Raw genomic sequence first — 13,293 nt, forward strand, 5'->3', positions numbered from 1 at the left:
CCAAGCACTACCTTTGAGCGCACAATTTCTATCACTTTCTGACAAAAAGGAGAACAAAAACCTCTCATGCTCTAACTGGCAGATCTCTACAGAAGCTCTTGATGACCAAAGCTTCTTCATGGTCCTCATAAAGAAATGTACCTTAAAATCCTTCAGGATGAGAAGCCTCCCAACTAAAAAAGAGACATTGAGCTTGCCTATTGTTTCCAATAGGTCGCTCAAATACTATATAGACCTGTTTTCATCCTCAGTGAGATTGAGTTGCGTGGTAAGTTTGTCCACAAACGCATCCATGGCAGCAAAGAGACAATCAAGAATCTTACCTAGCCAAGAGAATAAAGCCTTCCACAGTGATATGCACTCAACTACACTACCAGAAGAGTAATCTTGGACTCTTTATCACACTCTGGAAACTCTCACGACTCTAGGCGAGAAGCAGAGACTGGATTGGATGCTCACATATATTAATTATAAAATTTTCTTTGAGAACCTAAAAATGTTTATGATGCTTCTTTAATAATGATTTAGAGGAGCACAACCGCATATTGTATGTTCTTTTCACTTACTCTTTAAAGTTTTGGCCGACAAACATTTTCTCCATCGTTTGAGATGGAGTAAAATGTTTGTATCTTCTATTTACTAGTCTTTCTACACAAGCTTCCGCGCATGTAAGAGACTTTTTTTAAAAATTAAAAATTTATTTTAGAATTAAAAAAGATAATGGGTAGTTGTATTCCATAAAAATAGGATTCATTATTTGATTTTTCTTTTAATTTTAATTTTTTTTAATATGAAAAAGTGTGAATTTACCGTATTATCCTCATTTAATTAATAATTTCAATTCTTAATATATATATATAAAGCAAAAGGCAGAGAATGGTGAAACATTCAAAATACCAGAAAATGCCCTTGGTTAATGCAAACATTACAAATTGAAATTATTAATTAAATGAGGATAATATAGTAAATTCAAAATTTTTCGTATTAAAAAAATTAAAAATAAAAGAAAATTCAGATAATGGATCCTATTTTTATGGAACACAACTATCCATTATCTTTTCTAATTCTAAAATAAATTTAATTTTTTTTAAAAAAAGCCTCTTGCAGGCGCGGAAGCGCGTGCAGAGAGGCTAGTGTTTGCATTAACTAAGGACATTTTCTAATATCTTGAATGTTTCACCATTCTCAGCCTTTTACTTTATATATACAGATTTATACATTTTTTGCTATCAATAATATACACAATATACTTCCTATAAAAAAAAAATTTAATATACACAATATACAGAATTTTACAAGATAATGCTTTTAAGTTACAACACATTCTTTCTTTCTTTTTTTAGGTTAAAAAAAATACAGATAGTAAGCATTTTGATGTAACAAAGCGTAATTAATTTAAAATTTTAATTAGAACAAAGCTTACAGCATGAACAAGCATCTCTCTCTGCACCCACCATTGTTACTAAATGATCGTATCCTCCGATAATACTATATAATCTATGAATTAGACAAAAACTAATGTGGTTTTGTGTATGTTTTTAATGTGGTAACGGCTACATGACGTGTGTTGTCCCATTTGAGCTTGGTGGATATGGAATTTTGGATCTTTGACTCGATGATCACATGGCATTATTGAAATCTCCAGCCTTCTCTTGTCAGCACTGAAATCTCCAAAACCAAATCTTACTACTCTAATAATAATACACAAGTATCCAAATTACAAAACTGAAAAAAAAAACAAAACAAAAAACAAAAAATAGCAAGGCTTTCTTGTTAAATATATGACATGTTAAGAATCTAATACCATACAGTGTACTTCATCACTTGGTAATATATCATATCTCTTGACATAAGTAAGTTCTCTTGCAAATCGATCAATGCTAAGTAATTTATGTCGTATTAAGAATTAACAAATGTTGATCGAATAGGACTCACTAAAAACCTAAAACTACTCATCAATGGTTGAAAATTATTCCCGTCAAACCCAAATGAACTATGATAAAGTTGGACAAATGTTCCCAAACTGCTTCCGGTTAATAAAATTTACTTCTTTTCGATAAGGAATATGAAATTCCATGCTATTGTTGATCCCCACTTCAGGCTCCTCTAATACGGTGTCGTTTTCAGGACTTCCCCACTACCAAAAGTCCCACATAACCGTTGTAAAGCCCTCTCAGTCTAATATTCCTTTCAAACCGACCCACGCGCCCATTCCCCAACCGTTTAAAACCCACTCTCTCTCTCTCTCTCTCTCTCTCTGTGAACCTCCCAGAACTCCACATGTTCTCCCTCACAAACTTCAAGCTCTCTGCTTTTGCAAAGAAAAAGAAAAGCTCACTTCTTTTCACTCAACACCAATCGAATTCTCCACAGCCATGGCTCCAAGAAAGCTTCTTGTTTTCTGGGTCGTCTTCATGAGCCTCTTCTTCTTCTTCACAGACCCGCCTTTTGCCTCCGCAGAAAACGTGAACTTTGATTTCCCCTCTTTCAATTTCCGAAACCTCACCTTCCTCGGGGATTCCCACATCCGAAACGGCGTGGTAGGTCTCACTCGTGAGCTCACCGTGCCGTCCTCAAGCGCCGGAACTGTAATCTACAACAACCCAATTAAGTTCTTCGACCCTGAAGCCAATATCACAGCTTCCTTCTCCACAAGGTTTTCTTTCTCCATCACCAATGTCAATCCGAGCTCGTATGGAGACGGCATGTCGTTTTTCTTCTCACCTAGTAACAGGATACTTGGCAGCCCAGGAGGTTATCTGGGTCTTGTTAATTCCTCCCAATTAACCAAGAACAAGTTCGTGGCCATTGAGTTTGATACCAGGCTCGATTTGCATTTCAACGACCCCAACGATAACCATGTTGGTTTGGACATTGAGAGCCTCACTTCAATAAAGACCGCAGATCCAATCTTGCAAGATGTTGAATTCAAAAGTGGGAATTCTATTACAGCTTGGATTGATTACAAGAATGACCAAGAAAGGCTCAAAGTGTATTTGAGTTATTCGAGTTTCAAGCCCGGAAAACCGACTTTGAGTGTGGGTATTGACCTCTCTGAGTATCTAAAGGAGGCTGTGTATGTGGGTTTTTCGGCTTCGACTGAGGGGAGTACTGAGGTTCATCTGATTGAGAATTGGAGCTTTCATACATTTGGGTTTGTTCCTACAAGACCAAGATTGCGGCCTCACAATGTGTCTGATACTTATGTGGTGGTGAGTCCGAGGATTCCGGTATCTGGTTCCACCAATAAACACCACAAGAGGCTTGGTTTAGGCCTTGGGATTGCCGGGCCGGCCTTCTTTTGTGTCGCTCTGGCGGTGTTTGGTTATGTTTCTGTGAGCAAATGGATGAACATGAGAAGACAGAAAAGCTTCAAAGCAGAGGTTATAGCAGGGCCAAGAGAGTTTGGTTACAAAGAGCTCAAGTCAGCCACAGGAGGGTTTCATTCTAGTCGGATTATTGGTCATGGAGCATTTGGAACTGTGTACAAAGCCTTTTTTGTCTCTTCGGGGACTATTTCTGCAGTGAAAAGATCCAAGCATTCCCATGAAGGTAAAACTGAGTTCCTTTCTGAGTTGTCTATTATTGCTGGTTTGAGGCATAAGAATTTGGTTCAACTCCAAGGTTGGTGTGTTGAGAAGGGTGAATTGCTTCTTGTTTATGATTTCATGCCTAATGGGAGCCTTGAAAAGGTGCTTTACCAAGAATCTGGACAAGGTACCTTATTGGATTGGTACCATAGACTAAATGTTGCAGTTGGTTTGGCATCTGTTTTAACGTATCTGCATCAAGAATGTGAACAGCAAGTCATTCACAGAGACATAAAGACTGGAAATGTGTTGCTCGATGGGAATTTTAATGCGAGGCTTGGTGATTTCGGATTGGCAAAGCTCATGGATCATGATAAGAGCCCTGTTTCTACACTAACAGCTGGAACAATGGGATACCTTGCGCCTGAGTATCTTCAGTATGGGAAGGCAACTGAGAAGACTGATGTTTTTAGCTATGGTGTGGTCATCCTTGAAGTGGCTTGTGGGAGGAGACCAATAGAGAGAGAACCAGGCAGTCTCAAAATGGTGAATTTGGTGGATTGGGTTTGGGGACTGCACTCGGAAGGAAGGATTATCGAAGCAGCTGACAAGAGGTTGAATGGGGAGTTTGAAGTGGAAGAAATGAGGAAGCTGTTACTTGTGGGTTTAAGTTGTGCTAATCCAGATAGTGCAGAGAGGCCTACAATGAGGAGAGTTTTACAAATCCTGAGTAATGAGGCAGAACTTCTAGGCGTGCCAAGGGTGAAACCAAGCCTCAGTTTTTCTAGTGGATTGCCTTTGTCTATTGATGACATTGTTTCAGATTGTGAAGAATGCAGCAGCCCCACCAGCTCTATGTGTGAGATCATTATTAACTGAAATAGGTTTCATGGTTTATTAGGCAATATATGCAGATTGCAGAGTTTATAGATAGATGAATTCTTTTGTTCTTTACTTTTTACCACTGCTTTTTTAATCCTGTAATTTGAAGATTAGAGACTATAGAGTTCACTGGCCTGAGTTCAAAGCAATCTATTGAACTGTGTGGTCTCTGCTTTATCAGGACAAAAGAAGCTTGCTTGAATATTTCAATTGTAATGACCCGTTCAAGTAACATCTCTTGTAATCGATTTTCTTTGTAGTGACAATGAAATATATGTAACTGGTTTAAGAGTTGAATGTACACAGAAATGATATCTATACTATTCAATCTTATTAGTTTTATGATTTTCTGTTTTTTCCGGTAGTGTGTTCTGTCTGTAACTTGCTTATAGCTCTGGGGGTACGTCTCTTCACTTTGGTTTGACACTGGCATTAGTTGCAAGAATTATTTGGATAAGACTACCTGAGAAACCCTGAAAATCTTTGGATTACATTGCTTTCTTCCCCTCATTTTAGGTAGAACTTTCGGATAATGGCCTAAGAATCTGTGTAAAGCTTTCACTGAATTCTCATAATTAGCCTTTTCTGTGATCTCCCTCTCCGATCCTGGTTTCTGCTGGTGCTCCGATCTTTCCTTGCAAAACGTTACAGGCTTTTCATGTTCCCTTCACATAGAGGATAAGCCAGGAGTATGGCACTTTTAAGTCCCTCACAATCCAGCAGATAATTCTTGTATCATTTTTCTACACACTGTAGGTCATGAAAACCAAAAAGAAAATATGTGCCGATTTCAAGGCGGTTACAGTTTACAACATAAACCAAGGTTTTCTGTGGAACATTTCAATGTTGGTGCACAAAATGGATGACAATATCTGTACTACGTACTAGTAGAAACGAAAAGATTATTAGCAAAATGCAAAGCCAATTGATGGACTGTGCTTCACTATGAAAATAATGTAAACTGACCTTATTTGAGCAAGAGCTGAAAAATAATTCAAAAAATTTAAAAGTGTTATAGAACTAAAATAACCAGAGTATGAAAAGTACCAAGCAAATATAATGCCTATTTATAGGCAAAGCAAATGGCTTTTAAGGGAGACATAATGATTTCTCCCCAACATCATAATTCCATCTTTTGACTAATACTATCTAACTTTATCTATGTGGGCTTTCACTTCTTTTTTTTTTGGGAGTTCCTTTCCTATTGAAAGGGGCGATAGCATATTAAACTCACACACACAACACGGATGCTAGGACTCGAACCCAGAACCTTGCCTGAGGGAGTAAATACTCCAAACCACTACAGTAGTGGATCCTTTGCGGGCTTTCACTTCTTTATAACAAAAAGAAAGGGCTTTCTTTTTTTGATTCCTTTTTCTACACATGCACTGTGAGAAGGGATAAATACTTTTTGAAGTACTTTGGAAATATTTTACAAAAAATGGTTCAACACCAAAGAGCAAAATGACATGTCCTTTATTATTATTATTATTATTTATAAATTTAAATAATTATTTATTTATAAAAAGAGAATTCATTCATATAACCAAAGATGTACAAAGAGCGACATGATACAATGGCCTTGTTGAAATCTTCCTAAGACAACCTCATGGGACAAACTCCATGGGAGGAAAGAGTATCACACATGTCATGGACTAACAAGAGAGTACAATTCAGGTCACTTTGAATCATTACAATAAAAGAACAAATCAAAAACGAAAACTAACACAAAACGCAACTAGAGACCAACACAGTAGACCCACATGAGAGGACCAAGAAACCCCAAATAGTAAACTCGCAGGAGATGACCATAGAATATCCCAACTATCAAAAGAAGCCTTCTATGAGCAAAATCATAGTCTTTTGACACCCACACAAACTGCAAGGCATACCATAACAAAAACTAGGAGAGAACACGAAGGAGGAACACCGAAACAACATTAAAAGGACCCTTGAGAAGCACTCCACTTTAACTCAAAACCTGACAAAGAAAACCTCATATGGCCAAGCATAGTTCTTCGGCCGGCTCAAAGTAGAGAAGAGCACCATATCCCAACAACTATCACCAGCGTCGCTACTACTGCCGTCATTGAAATAGAGACAAAACATCAGCCACCAAGTATCACAACTCTCCCGAGAAGAGACACAATCCAGCATCACTATTGTGGCCGCAGCGGGAACAAAGACAATACCAGTCACCTAGAACACTGCAAAAACAATCAAACAAAACAAACAGACCTAGATCCAAACATATCTAGACTATCTGGGGAGGGGAATGGGAGGAGAAAAGGGGATAAGAGGAAGGGAAAAGATGGGAGAAAAAGAAAGGGAGATGAGGAGAGGAAGGGGAAGATGGGCAGAGGGGAGGAGGGGCAGTGGCCACCTCCCCCCTTAGCTTCCTTGCGGTCGGTTATTGACAAAGAGAAAGAGGACCAGAGTGCTGCTAGGGTTTTTTTTTTTTTCCTCTCTCTCTTATTCTGCGGTAAAATGACATGTATCCTTGTAAGGTGCAATTTTCTACTTGACAGAAAGTAAATAAGAGATCACCAACTTCTGCTCATGCATCTTGAAAAGTATTAATTTGTACAAAATTGACACATCCTTGCTTCAATTGGTGACAACTGCTACCTCTTTCTTCTGTTTACCTTTAAAGGAAAACTTATACAGAATCATCTGCATAGAATTATTTTTACAGATCCACAAGAAGAAAGAAAGTTTTAGTTTGCATTCAAATTAACACATATAATGTTGATGAGAAGACCTTACATATGTGTTAGATAGATGCAGATCGGACGGTGCTGGTAACATCACAGATGTGGGAATGCAAGAGATGATGACAGAAGAAAAGAGAGCACACTCCCAACAGTGGCAAAGATCTCTTTGGCCAATGGCGGGTTGTGCTCTCTTTCTTCTGTCAACATGATCTCTCAGCTCATTCACATTCACATCCATCCACCCTCAATGCCACAAGACATGCATTCATCCCTGCCAGTGGAAAAACCATGAATTTGGATAATGCATACAAAAGTCAATCATAAAAACTTGCCTTTTGACCCTAAAAGTATCACATATATGGTCTTGATGTTTTTTTTTTTATCAACATATCCCTCACCAATATGAAAGTTTTATCAAAACAGAGTTGCATATGTATATATATAGAGATGAAAAACAAGAAAGTTAAGAGAAGGCTCAAAGAAAACCACCACTTTCTTTCTTTCTTCTCCTTTCCATGACAAATTAAGAGGAAGTAAAACCACCAAAAAATAACTGTTGAGAAACAAGGACTAATGAAGCAGAACAAATACGTATAAGCTAAAAACTCATCTGCAAAGACTACTTTGAGTATCTGTGAGAGTGAGAGATACGTATAAGCTAAAAACTCTACCACAATGGAACAGTAACTGATGGATACCTCCTCTTACAGTGACCTTTACCTCCTCTTACTCTTACAGTGACCTTTACCTCCTCTTATAGGGACCTTTTGCCACTTGCTGTAACCGGTTACTTGTGAACTTTGATCGGCTAGTGAGGCTAAAATGGTCCTTTGAACACATTTATTTATGCCTCTATTGTAATTTTAGCAGTTTCTTTCTACAAAGTTGGATTAAAACCCTTCACTATCACAGATTGACAAGCTCACAGTCAGGAGTGGAGATAGAATTGTAAAAATAGGGAGGGCTGAAGTAGAAAATACAAGTATATAAAACATCTAAGTATTCAATACTTACATGTTTAGAGCTAAATATTTCTAATTGGGTCATATCTAATTTATATTAGAGAAAATTTTAACTTAAATTCTAAATTATTTATTACAAATTCTATATATCATATTTAATATAATAAATAAGTGATAAAAATATGGAGGGTCCACGGCCACTCCAAGTCTAGAAGTGGCTCCGCCACTGCTCACAGTTATTATTAATGTGACCAAGAATTATTCAAAATCTGTATTTAATTAAGCAGCAGAAAATGACGTGTATTTAATTCAGAACCGTGTAAGCAAAGCAACCTCTGTAAACCAAAAATGGTGAGGAGGATGTTGACCGGCTATTCAGGTCAGGTGGATCCAATTTGATTCTCTCACCTTACCAATACGACGCAATAATCACGCGTGATGCAAGAGGGGCATTTTTTGTGTGGACGAAATGCAAGAGAGGGGCATGGTTTTCGTGGCTGTGGAGAATACCTTGACCGTTGAATGGTGACACGTGGAGGACATGTAGGGTGGTTAGGTTTGTGATTTGGTATATGGCTAGTGGCTTGGCTTGATGACTGTGATGAAAAAAATTCTGCATTCACGTTTGAGTTATTATCATTTCATTTTCTTTGAATTTACAGTTACTTGTTTGTTTGAACATGATAAATAAACAAAAAATAAAGAAATTAAGGGGTGAATCCAATTCAAACTTTTAATGACTTTTATAGAGTTTAAAAGTTTCGAGTTATTCAATTTAGACTTTTAAAGAGTATATAAAAGTTTAGTAGTATTCAATTGTGATTTTTGAAAAATATTTAAAAATTTGGTGGTATCCAAAAAATTAATGAATTTTAAAAAACTTATTAAATAAATAACTTTTCCATACCTAATTGTTAAGAGCAAAAGTCTTGCCAGCTTTATGAAAGTATTTAAGAATTTGTCAACTCTATAAAAGTCACTCACTTAAAAAAAGTCTTTATAAGTATGAATTAAATACACCCCTTAAAAGCATTGTAAAATTGGTCGGTAATTTCTTTTAAGGGTTAAAAACGTTGAACGTTAAACTTTGTGTACAGCTTCTGATAAAAAAACCCTAAAGAAGCTTTTATACAAAGGCTTCAAGCCAAGCTGAGATACAGAAATAAGTTAACAGCAATGAAAATCAAATCACTCATACATATAATTACTTGGCTATTTTTTTTTAAAAGGCATTTTAGTACATATAATTACATTTGTTTTCTTCCTAATGTCGCATTCCTAACAGTATACAAAAATCTCAATAGGTAGAATCTGTATAAATTAGTTTGAGTAATTGAGTCAGCAAAACACAAACGCAGTATTCACTTCATTTTTTTCACCAAAGCTCTCACGTTCTAGGCTCTCCATTGCTGCCTTAGATTCAATCAATTTATTTTTCCATTTAGTAGCAACTGCGTCTGCCTGATCCGCAAACAAGATCTTTGAGCTGGGTGAACTACAAATGTCTTTGTAAGTTTCATAATTAGCAGCTTGGGTATTTCCACCTTCCAAAAGTCCAGCAAGAGGATGCAGAACTGAGACCGGACCATCACTTCTCTCTAAAGTTTCCTTCAAAATAAGAAATTCAGAGACAAATTTTTCCTTGTTAAACTGAACGAATACTGCAGTTTCATCCAAGTGGTAGATAGACGTGACAGATGTCGGGCCAAAGACTTTTGAGATGCATTCTCGTATGTCCCGTGCCTTAAGTTTTGATGGGAATCCCCAGATTAAAGCAATGTTCTCAAACAAAATCTCTGGGTACCTCTTTTTGTGGTTCGTATACCCCAAGGATACTGCATTCTTCTTACCACTGGTTAAATCAATAATGTCTCTATTACTCCAACTAAGGTATAGAAGGTTGATGTGCTTCTGCAGCTTCTCATTGTGGACCAAATGTTCAGATGGCAAAAACGACTGAAAATCAATCCCTAGATGACTGCATGTCTGAGCAAACACACAGCCTGTCATAAAAGCATCATATCCCGCTTCATGTTTGGCTCCAGAATTCCAGTTGGAGGACCTGCAAATAGATAATTTTGATAAGACTGACTTATTTCTAAGGTGCCTCCCCTGCTTTTCCTTTTCTTTGTATATTAAACAGGCAGGACTATTCATTATTTTGATTATCTTTCTCAATATTTACTAGTTATGCTATGAGAGAGATCAAAATGTTCATCTTATTCTTTCGAGTTTTCACCCTTTATCTTTTATGTTTCCTTTCAAAATGTGGCAATAAAAACTATTGAGACCCACCAAATAAATGAGGCACTTCCAAGTTATTATTATGGGCAGATAATGGAAGAAGCAAACCTCAAATCATCCACTTGAACTTCAACTTTAACACACGATTGGAATGCCAGATCAGTGCTTTTCTTCCCAAGAGCAATTTGTGGGCATAACATGGCAAATGCTGACGAAAGTGATGTTTGGGACTTCTTCATCCGTTGCTGAAGCACATTATTAGCATTCAAGAGCATTTTGGTGTCAACGACGTACGGAAAGCACTTGTTAACAGAAGAGACAAACTCTTCAGCAGTAGAAGGAAGAGGACCTACAAATTTGCTGTATATATGTGCAATATCTGTATGACAGCAAGAAGACATCTTAGCGATGTACAAAATCAAATTAGACTGTTTATGAAACTAGCACAGATATTTATACCAAGAAAGCAATTGTGACCGACAATCAATTTCTGTTCTGATGAAAGAAGGTCAATAACGTGACGAAACCCAACTGCAGCTTGAACCTTCACCTCTGCCTGTCTACAATGCTCATCCTTCACCTCTTTCTGCAAAAGGTTTGCATAAAGAAAATTTTAAAATTCACATGATAACAAGCCCAGACATGTCCTTTTGTGATATTTTCTGTTCTTCCTATTGCACTTTCAGCACAAACATGCTCCCATATAAGTATTTTGAAAAAAAGAACATATACATAATTGCCAAATCTATCCTTGAGAGTAATTTTAATGATCATTGTCATTTGTTTTGAACCACAAAGACCTCTCTTCGAAAAGAAGAAGAAAAAAAACTGAAATTCTAATAACTGAAAGTCTGAAAACTATTTCACAAAGTAAACATGCTAAGTAATCTTTCACATTTTGGAAAGTTTACCGCAGATCTACCTGGAGGAAACAAATTACTTACCATAAGTAACTCCCTGTCGTCCTTGGAATCTGTACGCACAACTAGTTGCTGCTGACAGGTCTTTTCACCATTTATCTGAACATAAGCAAGATCTTGGAAATGCCTTCTGATGATCTGCATGATTTCATTTTAATATTCAGCTCAATAAAACCATGACTGAGAAGAAACCATGTTATTTACATCCACATAGAATCCATCTCAGCATAATCACAAAAAGTACAAGAAAATATTGAGACATCAAAATTGGAAACCAGGTTTCCTCGGATGAATAAAACTTCCTTTGAGTAAGTTTGACTCATTTGAGGAAATTACCCAAGAATGTCTAGGAATGATGTTCTGGACCACATATCCAAGATTTATTTGTAACAAATAACAATCTAATGGTAGAAGATTAAAATGCAAAAAAAAAATTACCAAATGAATCAACCTAAGCTGATGAGAAGTGAATCCACTCAGACTAAGAGCAGGACGCATCTTAAAGAAAATGGTTCGTAACTGTTGTTGGGAGTCATTTGAGTTTCCCTGAAATTGGAGTTCTCCATTACTATTTCTCAACAACCCATCGCGCCATTCAGTGAATATGTTCTTCATCCGTTCAGTGAAGAGAGTGTCAGCCATCTTGACCACTGGCATGTGCACAGGTTCTTTCAAGTTTGACCATTTAGCCAATAATTCATCCTCATATGCCAAACTCAAGTGTCTTAGTGCCTCAATTTCCTGTCCTCTGGATAAATAAGATATTCCTGATATTGTACAACAGTCCTATTTTACAAACTGAGAGCATCTTTTAAAAAAAAACTAGATGAAATACGAGCCACACCTGATAAAATTTCTTAAATCATTACTTCATATAACAATAAAACGACTGCACTACCTTCATGTATGCAGATATTGAAATCGAACTGGTATTTAGCTAAGAAATCAATTGATGTAGTCTGGCATAGGAACTCATAAGCAGCGTTTGTGGCCAAAATCTCTTGATGCGGAAAAATATAGAAATTGTGCCTGCCAGAGTATACATATTGTTAAACAATAAAAACTAAATAAAAGATTTACAATGGGGCAACTTCGTTACACAAAATCATTTTATCTCAGATGAATGTGCTTTTGCATCTGCTTCAAACTACACAAAACAAAGCTTAACATCCACACAACTAAAGGTTCTGATACAACAAACACATGTATAAACCAGGAATGTAAGCAATTTCAGACAAACCAATCTCAAATTTTCTTCTTTTTTTGTAATTTAAATTTACCTGCATTTTTAAAAAAAACTTCAAAAATTGAGCTTTTCACTCCAAACGCCAGAGAAAAACACTCAAAATCAAAATTGTGTCCTCTCCCAGCAATTTCTCAGCAAACTAGTGAAAAGTCAACGTGCCATTAACAAGAAACTCATGTACTATCCCTAAATTTCTGTTATTTTCTTAGTTCCCCATTTTCTTGGCAGCCAAACAGAGGACAAACTAACAACTAAAAAGAAAGATAAATGGCTTCGAACAAAAAAAAAGAAAAAAGAAAAAGAAAAGAAAGAACAATGGTTCGTACGGATGAGCAATGAAGGACTGCTTGGAAGAGTCCCATCGAAAGGGGCAAAGGCCGAACTGAAGCACAGCGAACTTCTCGGCCGAGTCCTTGACCTTTAGGTAGCAGACGTCGGCTCGGTCGAACTCCAGCGAGTCGCGCCACGGCGCGCTGGTGATGCCGGTCATCTCGAGATCGATGGCCACGAAGTCGGCGGCGGCGACATGGCGGCGCAGCTCGGCCAGAGCCGGCTCGAAGTTCGACTTCGTTACGTTTTTCAGAGGAAAGGTCGATGAAGGTTGTACGGACGATGAGGAGTTGGATAGGGCACGTGACAGCGCACGTGATAGAGCCCTCACAGGGCGGTGAGTGTTCATTGTGTGAGCATTGTCTGAGTTTTCGGCCTTCGGGGTTTACGCAGAGAGAGTTTTCAACCCAAGGTTGAAGATGAAGTAGCTAAACGGCGTCGTGGGGTGGGGTAGGCCCAACTAGG

The 13,293-nt window shown here is 37.4% G+C and overlaps 2 protein-coding genes across 2 annotated transcripts; one reads left to right on the forward strand and one right to left on the reverse strand.

The window, feature by feature from the left end:
• Positions 1–2,262: 2,262 nt before the first annotated feature.
• Positions 2,263–4,622, forward strand: LOC117629619 (probable L-type lectin-domain containing receptor kinase S.7). The gene has a single exon (XM_034362164.1). It carries the CDS (start codon positions 2,376–2,378, stop codon positions 4,407–4,409), a length of 2,034 nt encoding a protein of 677 aa, XP_034218055.1. The 5' UTR covers positions 2,263–2,375; the 3' UTR covers positions 4,410–4,622.
• A 4,645-nt stretch (positions 4,623–9,267) lies between these two features.
• Positions 9,268–13,293, reverse strand: LOC117631086 (poly(A)-specific ribonuclease PARN). The gene is made up of 7 exons (XM_034364035.1): positions 12,825–13,293; positions 12,151–12,281; positions 11,691–12,019; positions 11,277–11,390; positions 10,792–10,918; positions 10,441–10,711; positions 9,268–10,150 (listed from the first exon to the last, which is right to left on the reverse strand). The coding sequence occupies exons 1-7, from the start codon at positions 13,175–13,177 to the stop codon at positions 9,427–9,429; spliced, it is 2,049 nt and encodes a 682-aa protein (XP_034219926.1). The 5' UTR covers positions 13,178–13,293; the 3' UTR covers positions 9,268–9,426.

This window comes from Prunus dulcis, chromosome 6 (assembly GCF_902201215.1).
Source record: "Prunus dulcis chromosome 6, ALMONDv2, whole genome shotgun sequence".
NCBI lineage: Eukaryota > Viridiplantae > Streptophyta > Magnoliopsida > Rosales > Rosaceae > Prunus > Prunus dulcis.

Excerpts from the sequence above, each read along its gene's own strand:
- LOC117629619 (XM_034362164.1), top strand. The coding sequence starts at position 2,376 with ATGGCTCCAAGAAAGCTTCTTGTTTTCTGGGTCGTCTTCATGAGCCTC.
- LOC117631086 (XM_034364035.1), bottom strand. The coding sequence starts at position 13,177 with ATGAACACTCACCGCCCTGTGAGGGCTCTATCACGTGCGCTGTCACGT. Across the intron at positions 12,282-12,824 it reads CAGTCCTTCATTGCTCATCC|GCACAATTTCTATATTTTTC; the intron begins GTACGAACCATT and ends ATACTCTGGCAG. Across the intron at positions 11,391-11,690 it reads AGCTTAGGTTGATTCATTTG|ATCATCAGAAGGCATTTCCA; the intron begins GTAATTTTTTTT and ends GAAATCATGCAG.